This window comes from Glycine soja, chromosome 4 (genome assembly GCF_004193775.1).
Source record: "Glycine soja cultivar W05 chromosome 4, ASM419377v2, whole genome shotgun sequence".
Taxonomy (NCBI): domain Eukaryota; kingdom Viridiplantae; phylum Streptophyta; class Magnoliopsida; order Fabales; family Fabaceae; genus Glycine; species Glycine soja.
In genome coordinates this window covers 263696-282893 of record NC_041005.1, presented here as the reverse complement: position 1 = coordinate 282893, position 19198 = coordinate 263696, and the positions used below count along the sequence as shown (strand labels likewise).

At 29.6% G+C, this 19198-nt stretch overlaps 2 protein-coding genes across 2 annotated transcripts; one reads left to right on the top strand and one right to left on the bottom strand.

The window, feature by feature from the left end:
• Positions 1-7826: 7826 nt before the first annotated feature.
• LOC114408390 (aquaporin PIP2-7) lies at positions 7827-9181 on the top strand. The gene is made up of 4 exons (XM_028371427.1): positions 7827-8146; positions 8242-8537; positions 8612-8752; positions 8828-9181. The coding sequence occupies exons 1-4, from the start codon at positions 7876-7878 to the stop codon at positions 8945-8947; spliced, it is 828 nt and encodes a 275-aa protein (XP_028227228.1). The 5' UTR covers positions 7827-7875; the 3' UTR covers positions 8948-9181.
• A 4857-nt stretch (positions 9182-14038) lies between these two features.
• LOC114408389 lies at positions 14039-17139 on the bottom strand. The gene is made up of 4 exons (XM_028371426.1): positions 17017-17139; positions 16775-16915; positions 15139-15347; positions 14039-15009 (listed from the first exon to the last, which is right to left on the bottom strand). Exons 1-4 carry the CDS (start codon positions 17093-17095, stop codon positions 14281-14283), a joined length of 1158 nt encoding a protein of 385 aa, XP_028227227.1. The 5' UTR covers positions 17096-17139; the 3' UTR covers positions 14039-14280.
• Between the last annotated feature and the right edge of the window lie 2059 nt (positions 17140-19198).

Sequence of the window (19198 nt, the reverse complement as noted above, 5' to 3'; positions counted from 1 at the left end):
TTCTCTTGGAATAGTTTTTAAATTTTTTTTGTTTAATATTTGACATTTGACATATGCATGTTGATATTGTTTTTTTTTTTTTTTACATAATTCAACTGTTAAAATATTTAAAAGAAAAGTTTCACATAAAATGAAAAAGAATATTATTATTCTATAAAAATAAGGTTCAGTTTACATAAGGATCGAAAAAATATTTAATTTTACTTAAGAAAAAACAATATTTTTATGCTATAAAAATAAGATTTAACCTCTTATTTTTCTTTTGTCTAGACTACAACTATTTTTAACTAAAATAAGATTATTAGGAATGATAAAATTCTCCATTTTAAATATTTAGCATAACTACATATTAAATTGAAGTGTCATATTAAATTCACTTGTGTGGTAACTCATTGATAAAATCTTTTCCATATTTAACTCTTTGATTTCTCAATAATTTGTATCAATGCCAAATATGTTAGCTTAAATGGGATAAGAACAAACACTTATATCTCATCTACATTTTATTTTGTTAAGTAAATTACACTAATTACTTATCAGGTATTATGAAATTACATCAATTTTTATTTTTATCTTTTTTCTTAATTTTCACAATAATTTTCTTATAGCAAATCGTGGTGTAGTGTTTTTCAAACAATTAGGTATTGAAGAGACAAATTAGAATAAAAAAAGGGGTGATATTCTTTTCTTCTACTCCCTTAATTCTTACCAAATTACCAATTATGACGATTATTAATCCCAGTGAGAAAGGATTTACAAATGTGCCTATCCACCTCACAATGTGCCCAGTCGACCTACATATATTTGGTGTATCAAATGTAGGAACTTGACACAATTTTAATGAGTGTTTGACCTAATCCTCTCAGCACACTTTTGATTTATAGACTTCAAATATCTTTTATATTGTCTTCCAAAAAAAAATATCTTCTATTAAAAGTAATTATATTTAAATCAAATAAAATTATCATAAAAATAAAATTTCTTTAATATAGTTTCAATTCGTCATTTTGTATCGTTCAAGTTTCTTTTTTCTAGCTTTGCCACTACTTATGATACAACACTCCTTTCAATTATCCATTGTGCTGAAACTGAAAAGGGTCATAGTCATGTGTATATAGTCCCAATATCACACTCGTCACTAACAAAGTTATTCAGTTGGTAAGACCAAATTCATCTCTCCACTCTGAATATCTGCGCAGCATCGTCCTCGACTGTGTCTTCCTCACTCTTCACCGCTTGCGAGTGCCACCAACTGACCTCCCCTCCTCCGCCACCAACTACGCCTTCAATGAATTATGGATTCAAAATTGCCCCACATTATGTTCAAAAGTAGTTTTACTTCTAACAAATTAATTTATCATATTTTACTCTTTTTTTATAAAAAAATATGAACTTTATCTTCTGTAATTTATTCGTTAATAAGAATAAAAATTGAGGTAAAATTTGTTAAAAAAATAAAAAAATTAGGTGTAAAATTAACAAAAAAAAAAGTTGAGAGTAAAAAATATATTATATTAAGAACAAAATTATGAAAGATAAAATTTATAAATTTTTAAGAAAATAGGAGGTAAAATATGTAAAATTAATTTATTAAGAATAAATTTGCTAAAATTAAAAGGTTAAGAGATAAAAAGTGTAATTAAATTTAAAATAAAATAAATATTACACTGGTGATAATGTTGACTACTGGTTGTGATATTAATCCAATTTGAAATGTGTCAAAAGGCATGTATTAATTATTGAATACTGCTGGTACTAAAAATCTGGGACAAGTTGGAAAGATAATTGGGATAGGGGTTGGTGTTATTAGTACTGACTCAACACATGTTACGGAGGAGTCAACACCAAACTGTTACTGCTCAACGATTCCGAGTCAACTCAGTTTCTAAACACCCGAATCGCCTCCCTTGACGTCTTCCATCTTCCCCATCATTGCTCATGCCCCCTGGAATGGGATTCACTTGGCTGATTTCGTCTTCATTGCAGATAAACTGGATTGTGACACGTTTTGACCACACAACATAACGTCCTCGTATTCAACTGCTGTTAGATTTCCATGCCTCGTCTTGCATGGTGTATATATTCAAAGTAAAGCGACGAAAAGAGGGTCAAGATCAGCCGTAAGTGCTAATTGAATTCTACAGGTATAGGTATATACTTTCGAATTTTGCATGGATTCAACAATATCTTTTCATTACGTACTATTATTAGTGGGTGCAATAGCGAGCACGCTCAGTCTGTTGGGCTGGGCCAGGTCGTGTTATCCTAAAAGGCTAAAACCTCATTGTGCAACACGCCTTTCTTCTCACGCGTAGGCGTAGGACATGTTTCGACAAACGGGAATGCTACCATTTTTTTATATGTAAGAAAATCTTTTGCTTTTATTTTATTTTCCTACTTTTCTTAAATTTATATCAATAAAAAATTGTGCTTATATACAATACACGGATAAGATATTAGTTACAAGATGTTTTGCTATGAAGGATTCACATATTTGTTAGAGTTTAAATTTGATGCTCGACCACTGAAAAAAAAATATTGTACTTGTTAAATAATGTAATATCACATTATTAAACAACAATATAAAGTAGGGGTGTTCACTAATCAATCTTTGAACTCAAATTGAGCAATCAACTTTAGTTTCAGATTTTTAAGTGTTTGGGTTGAATTTAACTTAATCCATTTAAATCTATTAATGTACAGGTGATTTTTTATTTTTGAACTCGTGAATTTAATTTGTTGATGTGGTATTTTATTTAATTTAATGTATACATATAATTATAAAATACAAAATATTTAATGACATGTTTGTGACTAATTTAACAACAAATTAATGTCCATGTCAAAGAAATTGCAGCATTATATGTTAAAGTTTAAAAAAATCTTGAGTATTAATTGTTTAGTAAGATAAGTTAGCCGTAGATTTAGCTAAGAGGATTACTTATTGTTACTTATAAAATATTATTCAAATAATAAATATAGTATCTTTAGAACGTGCATTTAAATTTAACTAAAAAAATACAATATGTTCAGAATGTGTTAAAATTGATAAGAAAAATAAATTATGTTTCTTGGAATATTTAAAATAATTTTAAAAGTTTAGAATTGATTGACCCAATTCAAATTAATTTATTTGCAATCAGGTTGGTTTTGTTTGAGTTTAACAAGATCACACAAACCCAATACAATTTAACTTGTATAATTTTGTTAGAGTAATGAATTTAGGTAAACTTAATTTAACTTGTGAATACTATTAATATAAGATTGGTTTCAAATATATTGTTTATGTAGTTGTTTTTTATGTTGTCATTATTATAAGATTGTCATCTATTTTTAAATTAACAATTTTTAATAATTACTTTAAAAATTATATCAAAAATATTTTTTAATTGATTGATAGTAAACCAATTTTACACTTATAACATATCAAAATCACATTTATAACATTTTATTTATCAACTTTATAGTCATTGCTTTTAAAGACAATTGTTAGGAAAAATAAGAGAGAACAACGTTAAGAAATCAAATTGTATATTTCACCATAACAAAATACAATGTAATACATACACTCTAAGGGAGAATAGTGTAATTTAATCTTATTTTAAAAGAATTTTCAAAATGATTTTTTTAAACTCGACGGGATTAGCAATTTGTAAAATAATGATTAATGAATTATCATTTAGTGAGATATTGAAATGGTTTGGTTATTAAATTTTAATTAATAAATTTGTAGTTAAAAAATTAGAAAAAAATGAGAATTAATTAATTATGATATAAAATTTATCTTAGTTGTCAACATTTCTAGCCACAATATTATTTATTTATATAAAAAATTTGCACTTTTATTTTTTAAAGTTTCATTCACGTCATTTATTTAAAAAAAAAATAAAGAACTATATTGAAACATTTTTAGAAATAAAAGGCTTAATTAAACATTGTAAAAAAGTTACGCTTTACAATGAATAAATGTTTATTACACTCTATATAAATGAATATCCATAAATAGAAATATTCTGTAGAGCTGCGAGGGACAGCAATTAGCAATAGCATAGTAGCATGCCAGCTAATGTCACGTGACGATGACGTCATCCTTTTATATTATGTCCATTGCTCCTCATATATGACATGTCCTCCACCCTTTCACTTTCTATACTCTTTCCGTTCAATTTTCACTGATAATAGTATAATATCATAAATTTTAAATTTATTTTTTTAAAATTAAATAATTTTAGTGATGATATATACGTTCAATGATAATAATTTAATCGATGTCACTCGTGTAAAAATTTGTTTTAATAATGACACTTATATATAAAATGGATAGAATGCTTTGTTGATACACACTTTATACTAAAATTAATATATCTAAAAATAAATTTAAATTTATTATAGTTAAAAAACATCTAATATTTAAACGAGTGTTTATAACATTAATTTTTCTATACTTTGAAGTTTACCTTCTTAAATTTTGTCATCTATATTTTATCAATAATATATAGTAATATCATGTAATCATTTTAGTTCACAGTATTACTGTATAAAAAAATCAAATTATTCAATTAAAATTCGAGTCAAACTTTATCTTGAGTTCTTGATAAATTGTCTTATTTTCAATTTTAATAATTTTTTTATTGATGAAAATACACAAATTATCTTTTATTTTAAACTCCTTATTAACATCTCTTAATTCTTTTTATTTCTCTCTTCCAAGCATATCATAAATTTTATCATAATTACAATTTTTTCACTTTTTTTTATTCTCTCTCTAGATATTGAATAACATATTTAAATGTCTATCAAATATTTTTGTTTTTTATTTGGATAAATGGATTCCCATTTCATGTGATTTACATTTTTCTTAAAGAATTTCCCACTCGTTTTTTTGGTCTCTTCTTTTTGAAAATCATTAGAGGCAATTTATATATATATATATATATATATATATGTTAATTTAAAATTAAATATAAATATAATTTTTTTGGATGAAATATGTTTTTCTTCCCTAATTATATATCGATTTCTTTTGTCTTGAAGTAAAAACTTTGATAATTCAGGATTTCTTTTCAGCCATACTATCAATATATTTGAATTAATTTTTTTCTGGTAGAATATTTTATGGCCTTTTCCACAATGATAATTGTATGGAGTTTTTTTATTATCTTGTTGATGATTAATCTTTCTTAAAAATTTTGATTGATCAATTTTAGCAAGATTTTTTATTCTAGTTATATTTTTTTATTCATAAAAAATTTAAATATAAGACCTTTTAAGGAGATGAAACTTAATTACACTCGATCAATAATATGTTGGTTGATTATCTTATGTTTGCTTCTTTGTTTCAGAATTTTTTTATTACTTTGTGCTTTATTTATATCATGTTTATGTTATGTTTCACATAAAAAAAAAATTGTAGAACTGTTTTTCCTTTTTCTTTCTTTTTTGCCAAACTTTTCCTTTTGTATTTAGAGTTTAAAAAATATTTTTTATTTTTTAAACGTAAATTAATATCATATGCAATATCACATATAATTATTGTATCTCGCATATTTTATAACCTGGAATCACTTTTAATCAAAATGAAACCATTTTTCATATCATCTTCAACACTTTTTGGTGTGAAGTTCAACACATTACTTGCTTTATACACCTTCGAAAAAAGTAAAAAAAGTTTCATATGTAGACATAAAAGTTCAATATAACCGAGGAACAAAGTTATTCACACGTGATAAATATTAAATATTAAATTAAAAAATATTTTTAATTACATTTTTTATCCTAATTTTTGATAAATTATACCCTCAACAAATTAATTTGATGTATTTTACTTCTTATTTTTTTGAATAAAGTTGTAAGCTTTATTTTTTGTCATTTGTCCATTAATAAGAATAAAATTTAGGGATAAAACTTGCTAAAAAAAAAATAATTGGGAGTAGAATTTAATTGACAAAGAATGAAAAAAATGAGCGTAAAAATTGTCATAAAAAAATGTAATTACATTAATAAAGTATCAGCGTAATACATTATTAATAAGTTTAATCTTTTTAATAAATAAGTTAAGCTAGGTGAAGTCTTTATGTAGATGTGATATAAGCCATTTGACGTATTTTCACCCTAATCAATTGTATGATACCAACCCTGTTTATTTAGTCTTGCATGAATCAAACAATAAATGAAGCGTAGATAATAGTGTCTAAAAAACATTTTATTTACGCTTTGCATATTAATAGAAAATGTCATATCGTGACAAGCAATAATATTTGTTAAGAAGTATTTGCGTAATACATGTGATTTCTCAACTTAGAAAGGAGTATATAATTTATGGAAAAGACATCATTTTCAATGGTAAGTATCCCCACTGAATCTTTGTGCTTATTAAAACATTGATGCCGTGGCGTTGATGGACAAGGACAAAGCATTCAATAGATGGCAGCGTAGAGGCAAGTTTGACGGTGGTGCTCAGTCTGGCTGAATAGGGACCACAGTAAAAACATTTGGGTTGAGGTGAGAAATCACTGACCAGAAAAAACTGGATCATCCTTTTATTCAGCGGAAACTTTGAAATTTGATTTGATTTGGTACTTAGAGGTGAGATATTTCTATGATTTTCGGATATTAGAAACCGTATTTTTAGAAGAAAAAAGGAAAAATTATAAAATTGGTCCCTCACTTTATCTCTAATTTTAGATTTGGTTTCTTTATAATTTAATTTATAAATTTGATTTCTCAATTTTATAAATCCCTGTAAAATTGATCCTGTAAATCCGATTTAGACGATGACCATTAATCTTAGACGTTGACTGTCACGTGTCAACGTCTGAGTGTGGTTCCATGTAAAAACTCCATTTTTTTAAGGTAAAATTACACTTTTGGTCCCTCAGTTTTAATTCAATTTAGATTTTGATCTCCCTATAATTTAATTCACACATTTGATCCCTCAATTTTATAAATTTCTTTATAAATTATTCCTGCAAAATCGGTCTTTTGAATGATTTAGTCACTGGTGCTAGAGACATGGTAGGTCTTGATAAATCTCGCACTTCTTTTTCATCGTAAGTTTTTCACTCACTTGGAACCTAGAGAAAAATCACTCTTTGTCTCTCTTCCAATTCTGGGGTTTTTCAACTTGAGAAACTGACACATAAATCTTAACCCGAGTTTAAAATTTTCAGATCTCTTACTTTAACAGGTTCTGTAATAACCCCTTCTTTTTTTTTTCTTTTTTCGCTCTCCCATGCGGTATTATGTGTATACGACTGCTTAATGGCCTATGTATGACAATCATATTTTTGTTTGAAATTTGAAATACAACTTCTCCAATAATGAAATTTGACTGAATTTATAAAGGGATTTATAAAATTGGAGGAGCTAATGTGTGAATTAAATTATAAAGAGACCAAAATCGAAATTAGAGTAAAATTGGGGGACCAAAAGTGCAATTTTACCTACAAAAAATGAAACATTTACAGGGAACCACTCAGATGTTGACACGTGGTAGTTAACGTTTGAGGTTAACCGTCAACGTCCAAATCAGATTTCCAAGATTAATTTTGTAGGAATTTATAAAATTAGGAAATTAAATTTATAAATTAAATTATAGGGAGATCAAATTCAAAATTAAAGATAAACTAAAAAATGAAAAATACAATTTTGCCAAAGAAAAAATAATAAATGAGAGAGAAAGAGAAATGAGCGTTGTAATAGGCTGACCTGACAAGATGAGGGCGGACCCATTAGATGATTAACGGTCACATGGTCACGCTGTTGAACCCTGTCCTTTCCAAAGTTGCCCTTTATTTGTTGATTCCAAATTTGCCCTTGTCTGAACTCTGGCATAAAAAAGCATCAACGCTTGAATTCTCTCGCAGCTCATCGAGAATGTCGAAGGAAGTGAGCCAGCAGAGGAAGGACTACGTAGACCCTCCGCCAGCCCCCCTCATCGACTTGGCCGAGATTAAGCTCTGGTCCTTCTACAGAGCCCTCATCGCCGAGTTTATCGCCACACTCCTCTTCCTCTACGTCACCGTCGCCACCGTCATTGGCCACAAAAAACAGACCGGACCATGTGACGGCGTTGGCCTTCTCGGCATCGCATGGGCCTTCGGTGGCATGATCTTTGTCCTCGTCTACTGCACCGCCGGCATTTCTGGTAACCCCCCACCGCTTCGCTTCTGCATTTCTTTCTTCTTCTTTTTTTTTTTTTTACTTACTTTTTCGTTTTGCGGCGTCAACAACATAACTCAGGTGGACACATCAACCCTGCGGTGACTTTTGGCCTGTTCCTGGCCCGCAAGGTGTCTCTCATTCGTGCCCTGTTCTACATGGTAGCGCAGTGTTTGGGTGCTATCTGCGGTGTCGGGTTGGTGAAGGCCTTCATGAAGCACTCCTACAACTCCCTCGGCGGCGGTGCTAACTCCGTCAGCGCTGGCTACAACAAAGGCAGTGCTCTGGGTGCGGAGATCATCGGCACTTTCGTCCTTGTCTACACCGTTTTCTCGGCTACCGACCCCAAGAGAAGCGCTCGTGACTCTCATATCCCCGTATGTTTCTTTTCTTTACTCATGTTTATTGTTGTTGTTGTTGTTTGCAAATAAAATGGCGTTAATTTGTGCAGGTGTTGGCCCCATTGCCCATTGGGTTTGCCGTTTTCATGGTTCACTTGGCCACCATTCCCATCACTGGTACCGGGATTAACCCAGCAAGGAGCTTCGGTGCTGCTGTTATCTACAACAATGGCAAAGTTTGGGATGACCATGTATGCATCTATTGTTTACCTCTAACTCATATCATTCTGTTATTTAGTTTATTAAATAAATGCGTTTGGTTGCAGTGGATATTCTGGGTTGGACCATTCGTGGGAGCGTTGGCGGCGGCGGCGTACCATCAGTACATCCTGAGAGCAGCGGCTATTAAGGCCTTAGGGTCGTTCAGGAGCAACCCTACCAACTAGTTTACTTCATCCATAGACAGACCCTTTATTTTGTGTTTGCATTCTGTATGTGTGTATGCGTTTGATGTAGGAGAACCATGATGATGACCAATTCGTCCTTTTCTTTCTTTTGTAATTTACTATTTATTTTTTTATTTCTTAATTTGCTTTTGTTGTATCAGAGATCATCATGATCATTCATGACCGTTATTTACATTATTGTTTTTATTATATTCTACTTGCCCTGTGTGTGTGGATACTCGTGTTCCTTCATGACCCTGCTGCTTCTTCTTTTGTTGTTCCTTCCTAATATCTGCTTTTGTCTGGTCACACTTCAAACATAAATTCCTTCTCGTGAACACAACGCCACAGCACACCACAGCATAGGGATATCCTTCTTGTTAACTTTTTCCCCTTGCGTTTAATTATGCCAAGAATTTTCTACCTAGTATGGGTATATACCCCTATATTTATGTGGGCATTTAAAAACGAATATGTCTTGGGTGGTGCTGGAAAATAGATAAATAATCACTTACTATTTACACGAATTATCACCGTTTTATACAATTCGTTTGCACAAAACGATATGAATCTATCTTCCCTTCTCGTGCACTACTATATTTTTTATATCTAAAAGGAATTAAGTGATTTCATCGTAAAAACAATACGTAGAGAGAGTCTTGGAGAAATCTTTAAGTATAACTGATGCGACCTTCATGCAAAAGTAAAACTAGATTTTAAATTAAATGTAACATGGCAAAACTTCAGCATTTTCCCGATGAATGTAAGTTTAATCAAGATAGGTAGGGGTTTGTGTTTACATGCAATCAAGAGTCCAAAGCAATTAGACGACTAATAAAGACTTAAAGAGCATTTTTATTTTTAATGGATACAGTTTAAGCAACTCACTTAGAGATATCTTCTATTTCAGATATCATGTTTCATCAGCTCATACACATCTGACTCTAATATATTTAAGTAACCCTTCAATGACTCACTTTTATACTTATTTATTTCAATTATGAAAAGCAAACAAAACATAAACTAAAAACATGAAGAACTCACGATGTAAAGCATAGTCTTTAAATAATTTGATCTGACAACCTTCTTAGCTTGTCATTAGAGAAATGTGTTGGCTAGCTAGAATAATTGTTTGAACTTAGATGGCATAATGAATGTGTGAAGGGGGAGGTAGAAAGTGGTTAAAGAGTGGGGCAGAGAGGGCAATTTGGGGGGTGGCACATCTGGCTCTTTAGGAAAAGTATGCTAGAAATTGCTACACATAGCGAAGGGTTCACGGCTTTCGAAAGAGTGGGACTGATACCCAACAAAAAGTGATAAAGCAGAAAGCTGAAAACCTTGAAGAAAAGAAATAGCCAGGCCTTAGCCAACTATGATCACGTGGCTCCAAGAGCAAGGGTGGTGGCACTGCCACGGCATCTTGTTAGTTTGGCTTTCGCAACAGAGAGATAAAATACTAGCCAATATAACAGAATTAATTTATTTGTTGAAATAAGTATTTATTTTAATAAAATTAATAATTTTTTATTTTTTAATGTGTTTATTTAAATTATTTTTATTTATAAATAATAATTTTCTATTTTTTTCCTTAAAACTATTTATTTTAAAGTTATCTTTTTTAAAATTTAAACAAATTAACTTGTTGTACTATCTCCACCAGAGTAAATACTAACTAATTCATTGTTTAGGGATACTATTATTCAACTATGGATTTTTCAATAATTTTAAGAAAATAATCATATTTTTACTAAAATCACAACATATTTCGTAGATAAATTTGCAAGAAAATGAAAAATAAAATCATAAAATTCTAAATACTTAAAATTGTAGTGTATTAACATAAATTGTTATAACAAATAATAATAAATTACTAAAGACTACTTTCAATCAAAGTGTTGATATGTTTATTGAATGACTTAAAACTATTAATAATTGAAAAATAAAAAACTTTTAAAAATTTAATAATACTATAGAAATTTTTATTTTGAGGTAAGAACAACTTAAATATATAGATAATTTTTAATATATATATGCCTTCGTAGTGCACAACGGTTTGGCCACAATATTGTTAGGTACATAATAATATAATATGTGTGCTTCATTCAGTGACGTTAAGTATATTTTGCATTATTATGATTTAGTTTTTTTTAAACCTGTGTAGAATAACATATTTCAATGACAAATAGTAAAAAGTTTGGGCTACCATGGTCCCCTCCCGCCCCAAAGAAGCTCTGGATACCAATACTATTAACAAGTCTCCTAAACATATAAGAAAGTTGTAGCCACATTAAATTTCATTTATAGCCTCTTAAGTTGGGCAACGCGTGGCAGGGCACATTAGTAAATTGGGCTTTGTAAGTTGTTATTGGGCTTGGTTGAGTGAGTTGATAGAGGGAAAATAGAATGAGCCGAAGATAAGAGAGAGAAGCGATGTGGTGAGCTTGGAAAAGAAAAAGTTAAAAAATAAATAAAATAATAAGAATAAGTCGGCTCTAGATTTTTTTTCTCTCTCTCTTTACATTTTGATTGATGTACGTGAATGATCGAATTGTGGTTTCTAGAGACAGGGTTCAATTGTGCAATATGAAAGAGCTAAACAATAATTCTAATATTCAGAATGGAAGATTTCTTTTTTCACTTTTCTATTTGGATACGTTTTTCATTTGGTGGTTGTGCTTTAGGTGGGAAAAGACATTTTGATTTACTGAAAAAGTAGTTACAAAACAAAAGGTGAGCATTTTCTTTATAAGATTTTGTCAAAAGATTTTGGTATTGCACAAAAGGCTTAAATTTACGAGTTGATTTTGTGGTTGATCATGTGATCAGATTGTGCTAAAAAGATGATTATTATTAGTTGTTGATTTCTTTTCTCCTTTTAATATTATTATTTATTTATTTCATTTCTCCTGGCATGACACGCTGCAAGGATTTCATAAGAGATATTGATAACATAAAGGATACATTGAAGCTTGAAGTTAGAATCATAGAACCGTGATTTGTTGAAAGTAAAGATAAATCTAAACAAGCTGAAATTATTATCATGGATGAAAATGTTGTCTTATTTAACTTTCTTATGTTGTTAATTGATTTTGTATGATGTTATAATAATTTATGTTTTCGGATTATTATCTTTGAACATAATTGATTTTGTATGATGTTATAATAATTTATGTTTTCGGATTATTATCTTTGGACTATGATTTATGTTCTCACATGTTGATAAGATTCATGTCCTTATAAGAAATGAGGAGTTAAAGATATGAAAATTTACTCTAAAGAAGAACAACACTTATAAGATGCATAACTTTAAAATTGTAAACAACGAGAGCCGGTGTAAGCTATGTTTGCATTCATATAAGTTGATTTTTACCAGTGTCGTTGTTGTTATAAAACAGGACCTGCGTAATACCCCTTTAAAGACATATGACTTTATTAATTTTGCTAATATCCTTGCTAGAACCTACCGACACAATCTATTAGTTGGTAATGCTATTTATTTGAATTAGTTTCAGTATCTTATGTTTTTGTCTACAATTAGTTTTATGTAGTGAGGATGTATAAGAATTATTATCTCTTTTTTTCCCTTTTTTCTTTCATATTTTGGATGTCATTGGTGCTATTCATGAAGTTGACTTGGCACTATATTTATAGTAGTCTATCATGAAAGATCTAAGATACAAAAATATCTCTATCTATTTTATTATTATTTATGTGTTTAGTATGAGATTTACATAATTAAAAATTCTATTTGGTCATAGTGGTCAAACTGTTACCTATACTTTTGGGGATAACCCCTGTTTACAATTGGTGAATTATTTGAGAGAGATTGGTGCTGAGGAGACCGTGGTTATTACGTTAACACATGCCCACATCAAAGAGACACAAGATTTTGCATTTTTTATTTGGATTTTTTTTAAATGGTGGCTTGGTCATATTTTTTTTCTATTAATCATCTAACTTATTTCCTATTATTAAATTGACAAGAGTTTACCCAATTACAATAACTAATATATGGTAGGGTTCAAAGTTGTTGATTAATGAATTATTGCCTGAAATACAATTTAAAGAAAGACCAGTTACTTTGTCTTAGCCGTTACGTTAGGGTGACTCGAGAAAGCTTGAAAGGGAATTCCGAAAGCCCTTAAGCTTGAAGTTGGATAGCTTCAAGCCATGCAGGAGGAATCTGAGTTGTAAAATAAGGAAGATTGTTCATCAACGCTTTCAGTAACTAAACGAAGAGTAAGCCAGGTGCGTAATCAAGTTCCCGCTGTCTTCCCTTGAAAGGGAGTTTCGGTTCAGTTCTCCTTTAAAGAAGGTTCTCTTCGGTAATTTAACTAGTTAGTAGGAACAGATTCCACCTAAGTAAGCTGCTCTCTTTTCTTAGTATGTAGTTATCATGGAGATTTGTTTATCGTGCTTAATCTATCTACATTGCAGGTTTTTTGACTTCATTGCCCTTGAATTCTCTTATATTATGACTCCTACACAATTATTCTTGCTTTAGGGGTCACTTCATCTACATACTATCTACTCTATTAAAAAAATATATTATATTTCATATATCACTCCATTATATATTTTTTCACATGATAGTAAAAAATTACTCCCTTAACAAAAATAATGTGATTTATCCTGTTTATATACCATATATTTGCCTATCACATGTTCCTCTATGGTGGTTGTTCAACTTTATGTTATCAACATATCCAAATAATAAGGTAAATTTAACAAATAATAACCATACTAAACTACTTATAAAAGTAACAATACTAAACTAAATAACTATTTTCAATTCATCATATAAAATTTAACTTCTATACTTATCCAAGCCCTGGTCATTGGACTAGTTTATCCAATAATTTGATGATACGCTACGTGCGATCAACCAAGAGAAGAGGGTATAATCACGAGACTTACGAGGAAAACAAAAACTTCTCAAAGGTTAAAGTTTATCATCTTTTCTTAAACTGAGTATTTGCACTCTGTGATAACTAATTACAGGTACCACCCTGTAATAAAATGCATAAAATTTACAGGAATAAAAAATGTGTATACATTTAGAATAAACCGAAATAAGTTCCTCATTTAGAATAAAGCAAAAAACAAAAATGCATAAAATTTACAGGAATAAAATGTGTATACAGTCAGAGATACAAGTTTTCAAACAATTAAAGTCCAAATCCAATGGAGAAGGTGCATATTTCTCTACCGTAAGTGATCAGTATGTGTTCGTATAATCTCTAAAACTAGAAAATATTGATCCGCGCATGCATTTATTCAGTAACCTATTCTATTTTTAAGCATTAAAACTTATTAACGAATTTGCTGAACAGTTATAATAGTTCGTCTAGCAAAGATTTGATATGCAAATTATCAACCTTGGAGTTGATAGATAGCATGCTTTTGTTGAGTTCTTCTGACTCGAGCTCGAGCTGGCTCAAACGACCTCTGATCTCAGGAATTCGTGTTTTAATATTAGCAACCTCCTGTTCTTTCTGAGCCAAACTTTCCAACTCTGATTCTAGCTCTTCTCTCAGTGACTCCACTTGGCCACCAGAGTTATCCTTTTGTGCTTCTACCTCCTGGTACCTATTAATGAGTTCGATATTCTGAGCTAGTTCATCGAGGGCGCTAGCCAACCAAGCCACACTAAGTTGAGCAGATTCTACATCCTTAAGAATAGCCAACAATTCTTTGACTTTGGACTTGCTTAATTGCATTACTGAGGAGGAATTATGTAACTCTTGCACCACAAAGCATACACACTCAATGTAATATGAGCGCATAGCAACTGATTCCAAGTGGCAGTTTGCTCCTATGTCCCCATACTTGTGAAGGATAGATTGCAAGATGGAAACAAAACTTTCTTTTATTTGATATCTTCCAACTTGAAGACGGGCTTCAGAATTGGTCACAGACTCGGTCTCTCCTTCATCAACGTGGGTGAATATTGGAACAACATTATGCATATGAGATGCAATTTTGTCCTCACCATGATCTGTTGGCATTGGGTTGGCAATGTCCTCACCATCCTTGATTGGTTGGTCTTTTTGATTGACAGGCTGCAAAAGAAACACATATATGCATGCAAGGCATGATTTGAGTTTAATTTGTGTCACTATTAGTTAGCTCAAAATTAAATTACAAGGCATATATACATGACATGAGACACAAGAGTGACCACTACCTACCTTTACAGCTTGGATATGTGTCTGAGGAGAAACGTGCTCATTGTTTTCTGTCTCCACTTTTTTCTTCTCAGAATACTGTGATATTTGTGGTGAAGCATCAGATAGGTAAATTGCCCCAACTTTTGAGGCAGGAACACTGTCAAGAACAGGGGGTTCTGGTTTCAAACCTAACTTCTTTTTCTTGACGAGCTTTATAGGAGGAGGAGCACCTGCAATTAGAATTAATGGACGGTCAATGGATGGTTAAATTTATTTTCAATCTGCTAAAATATTTGTGTGCCTTTAAATTTTGATAACCACTTTATTACTTACTAATGGCACATCAATTATTTTGAAATTGTAATATGTGAAAATTAAAATTAATAAAAATATTTTTAGAGAACGAAGATTAAATTTAATCCTATTTATGTGAATTAAAAATATATTTAAATCTTTTTATGCATAGTCATCGTACAAAAAATTATCAGAAAAACCTTGCTATATTAGTCATCATTTGAAGTATACGCTTGTGACGTGGACAGTGACTTCATATTTGTGAACTCATTAATAGTTCACAAATTAGTCAAACAAAACATGAATGCATAGAATGTTTAGTCAAATAAAACTAATTCATAGTTAATTAGTCAAACAAAATGGCAACAAATTAACTTATGGAAAGATACCTAACTTTATTCTCATTCAGTTAATCGGATCCATTTCCAAATAAAATTAACAAAGAAGAGTCTTAGTAATATACTTTCTAACATAATCTTCCTATAACACACATTTTACTCTCAATTGAAATTTATAAAAAATTATAAAATTAAGGGAGACATTAAATGAGTTAAAAAACCCATCAAAATTTATAATTTTCAATAAATTTAAATCAATAATAAAAATATATTACTAACATTTCTAGTTAATTAATTAATTAATCCGATTGTAACACACAATTTTAAGTTAACTCAGAGATGTTATTTTGCATGACATGATTTGAATGAGAGGACAAAGATTCAATATGACGGTAAAATTAAAAAAATCTTGAGTTTGCCACCGAGATCATGACTCATTAATTAATTCCTGAAAATCTCATTAGTTTCATGTGATTCAATATTTAGATTTTTATGTTCATTCTATTTTCATTTTAAAATTAAAATATTTGATTTTTTTTATTTTAAAAAATACACAATTTTAATTTTTTCATTTTAAATTAGAAATATTTAGTCTTTCTATTTTAAAAAATTATAATTTTATCAAATTCTCAATTTTCTTTATATTTTATTTTTTTTAGTTCAATTAAACTCTAAACATAACATATTTATTTAAGATATTATCAAAAAACATTTAATTAATTACAGAATAAAAATAAAATATAGAAAAAATTAAAGATTAAATTAAAATTATAAATTTTCTAAAAGATAGGAATCAAAATTGTGGATTTTTTAAAATATGAAGACACCAAAATTACAAATTTTTTAAAATAGAAAGATCAAATATATCAATTTTAAAATAAAGGATCAAAATTATAAATTGAATAAAATAAAGAAAACAAAACCTATTATGATTATAGATTAAAAGAGAAATATGGATTTAAAGAGAGAGTGACACTAATAAAATGGTTCAATATGAGATAAAGAGAGAGAAAGAGGGTATGTACCCGAATCTGATAATCTTTTGTAACAATTGTCATCACACTCGTGGTAAGGATTAGATGCTTTAGGACAACCTGGGTACGTTCGTTTTTGGTTATTTATCTTTTTTGCAAGCTGACCATCTGTCACAGTACTTGGGCCATAACCTTAAAAGTTTTGAGATATATATATATATATATATATTAGCATCAACATATCGAGGATGGAGGAGAAAAGCATAACATGCATGCAAAAATAAGTAATTAACCTGAAGTCTTGGTGGTTTGGGAGCAAGCTTGGGTACATTGATGGTAAGGATTAGAAAGATGTACACAGCTGGGAGCCATATTCTGTTGTAAAAACAATAGCAAGGGATAAACTCAACTATTAAGCCAATGAATCGGAAATCAAGGAAGCGTCCATTCCTTATATTGCCATTGCCCGACGACTGCAATCTTTTTGACCAAACTAAATTCCATAATCAACCTTTTGAATATTTTCAATTTTTATTTTAATATATTGTGTCAAAGTCTTGTCTTCTAGACACTCACGTCGCGCGCCAACAACGACCATTTTTTAAGGCTTAATTTCTCCTTTTGGCATCGGCCGTGATTAAAAAATATACTTGCAATAAAAACAGTTGAGCTCTATAAACTTAAAAAGACAAATGCTAAATTCTAACAAGTGTTTTAGGATGTTGATTAAAAAACTCATAAGTAGATTTTTATTAATTAAAATACATAAAATTATATTTTTTACGATTTGTGTTTTTTTTTATGATTTTTATAATAAATTTTTCCCCTCTTAATTTCTTAGAAAACTAGTTAACAAAACGCTAAATTTAATATGAAGAATGATACCTGCTTTGAATACTTTATTTGCACCTCTCATTTTTTTTATCATATCATTCATCGTATTTATATATTTTTTTCTCTTTTTTCTTTCACAAGATGTTAACTAGAATTTGGAGTGTTTAAATATATTTTTTCCATTTAATAATGGAGAATTATATCATCATATTTTAACAAAAATATTTTGGAGATACAATACTAGTAAATCGTATTAAGATTTTTTTGCTGAATCTAAATCGTATTAAGACTATCCTAACTGTTAAAGATTTATGTAAGTGATTTGCATCATTATATAAACTTAAAAGTGTTGCTGGTGTAACAGATAATAGATAAAAGAGACAGAACATGCATTATTTTTTTTTCTTGACTTACACATTAAAAAAAATTAATTAACATTCTCATTTATATTAAAACGGTTATTACTTTATTAACGTGTCCACAATGATTTTCTCATTTATGTGTGTGAATGATTTTTTTTTTGTCGGTGTGAAAATTATTTAAGACAACAGTTAACTAGTATTTTAAGGATTTCAAGTGAACAAATTTGTTATTTCATACAAGACTTTTTGTTTCTTTTCCATTTTCTTTCCACGTGAGTAGAGATATTTTTATGTGACTCGCCGTTTTTCTCTCCTAAATCAAATAGGAGAAAGTTCACTTTTCTTTAATTTCTTCCAATTTTATTTATTTATATTTCTACACCAGGATTGTAGTGTGTGAACTGTGAAAGCAATAGATACGAATGAGAAAGATGCTTCAAAAAGAAAACCCATCCTCAATTTACAAACTAAACAACGAAATGGTTACGTAACGATAGCATAGGTTGATCTGATGGTACGTAAGAAATGATCTTCTGGGAACCAATCACATAAATTGAAACACACAGCGATTATACGTGTTTTTATCTCGGTAATTAGTCTTTCCCTCTGCAGATTTTTTAGCAAAAAAGAAAGAAAGAAAAAACCAGCAATGGATGAACATATCAAGAGACGGACAAAGTGTTGGAAAGTGGAAACATGCTGAATCACAACAAATAACTTCCGGAGACGTGTAAGAGTACTATTTTAAAGGACTTATACCGATATCTTACACAAATCTGCGGATACAACAGGAACTTCGTTATATAAGGTTGTTGGTGTTTGCCATTAATTACGTACATGTTATATATTACAGTTGGATAATTGTTATTTAAGTGTGCTTTTGCAATCATCCCTGCAATGGATGTTCTGCCCATTAAGCTTTTACTAACCATAAGTATACTTTATATATATATATATATATATATATATATATATATATATATATATATATATATCTACTTGCTTTATGCAAGGATGTTCCCAACATCAACGTGTCCTACTCCATAAAATTGGTCATTGTCTCATGGGAATGTAATTATGGTCTTGTGTATTAATAATAATATATTTTTAAAACCTTTTTTTTCTTTTAAAGAAAATAAATATAAAACCCTTCAATAAATTATATAATGAAAATAAATATAAAACCTTTTTTATTTATTTCATGTAATGAACCATGAGTCTATGACGTCGTGCTACTCTATATCGTGCAAAAGTTAATTGTTATTTTTTATTAAAAAAA

Excerpts from the sequence above, each read along its gene's own strand:
- LOC114408390 (XM_028371427.1), top strand. The coding sequence starts at position 7,876 with ATGTCGAAGGAAGTGAGCCAGCAGAGGAAGGACTACGTAGACCCTCCG. Across the intron at positions 8,147-8,241 it reads CTGCACCGCCGGCATTTCTG|GTGGACACATCAACCCTGCG; the intron begins GTAACCCCCCAC and ends AACATAACTCAG. Across the intron at positions 8,753-8,827 it reads GCAAAGTTTGGGATGACCAT|TGGATATTCTGGGTTGGACC; the intron begins GTATGCATCTAT and ends GTTTGGTTGCAG.
- LOC114408389 (XM_028371426.1), bottom strand. The coding sequence starts at position 17,095 with ATGGCTCCCAGCTGTGTACATCTTTCTAATCCTTACCATCAATGTACC. Across the intron at positions 15,348-16,774 it reads CAAAAGATTATCAGATTCGG|GTGCTCCTCCTCCTATAAAG; the intron begins GTACATACCCTC and ends TTCTAATTGCAG. Across the intron at positions 15,010-15,138 it reads CACATATCCAAGCTGTAAAG|CCTGTCAATCAAAAAGACCA; the intron begins GTAGGTAGTGGT and ends TTTCTTTTGCAG.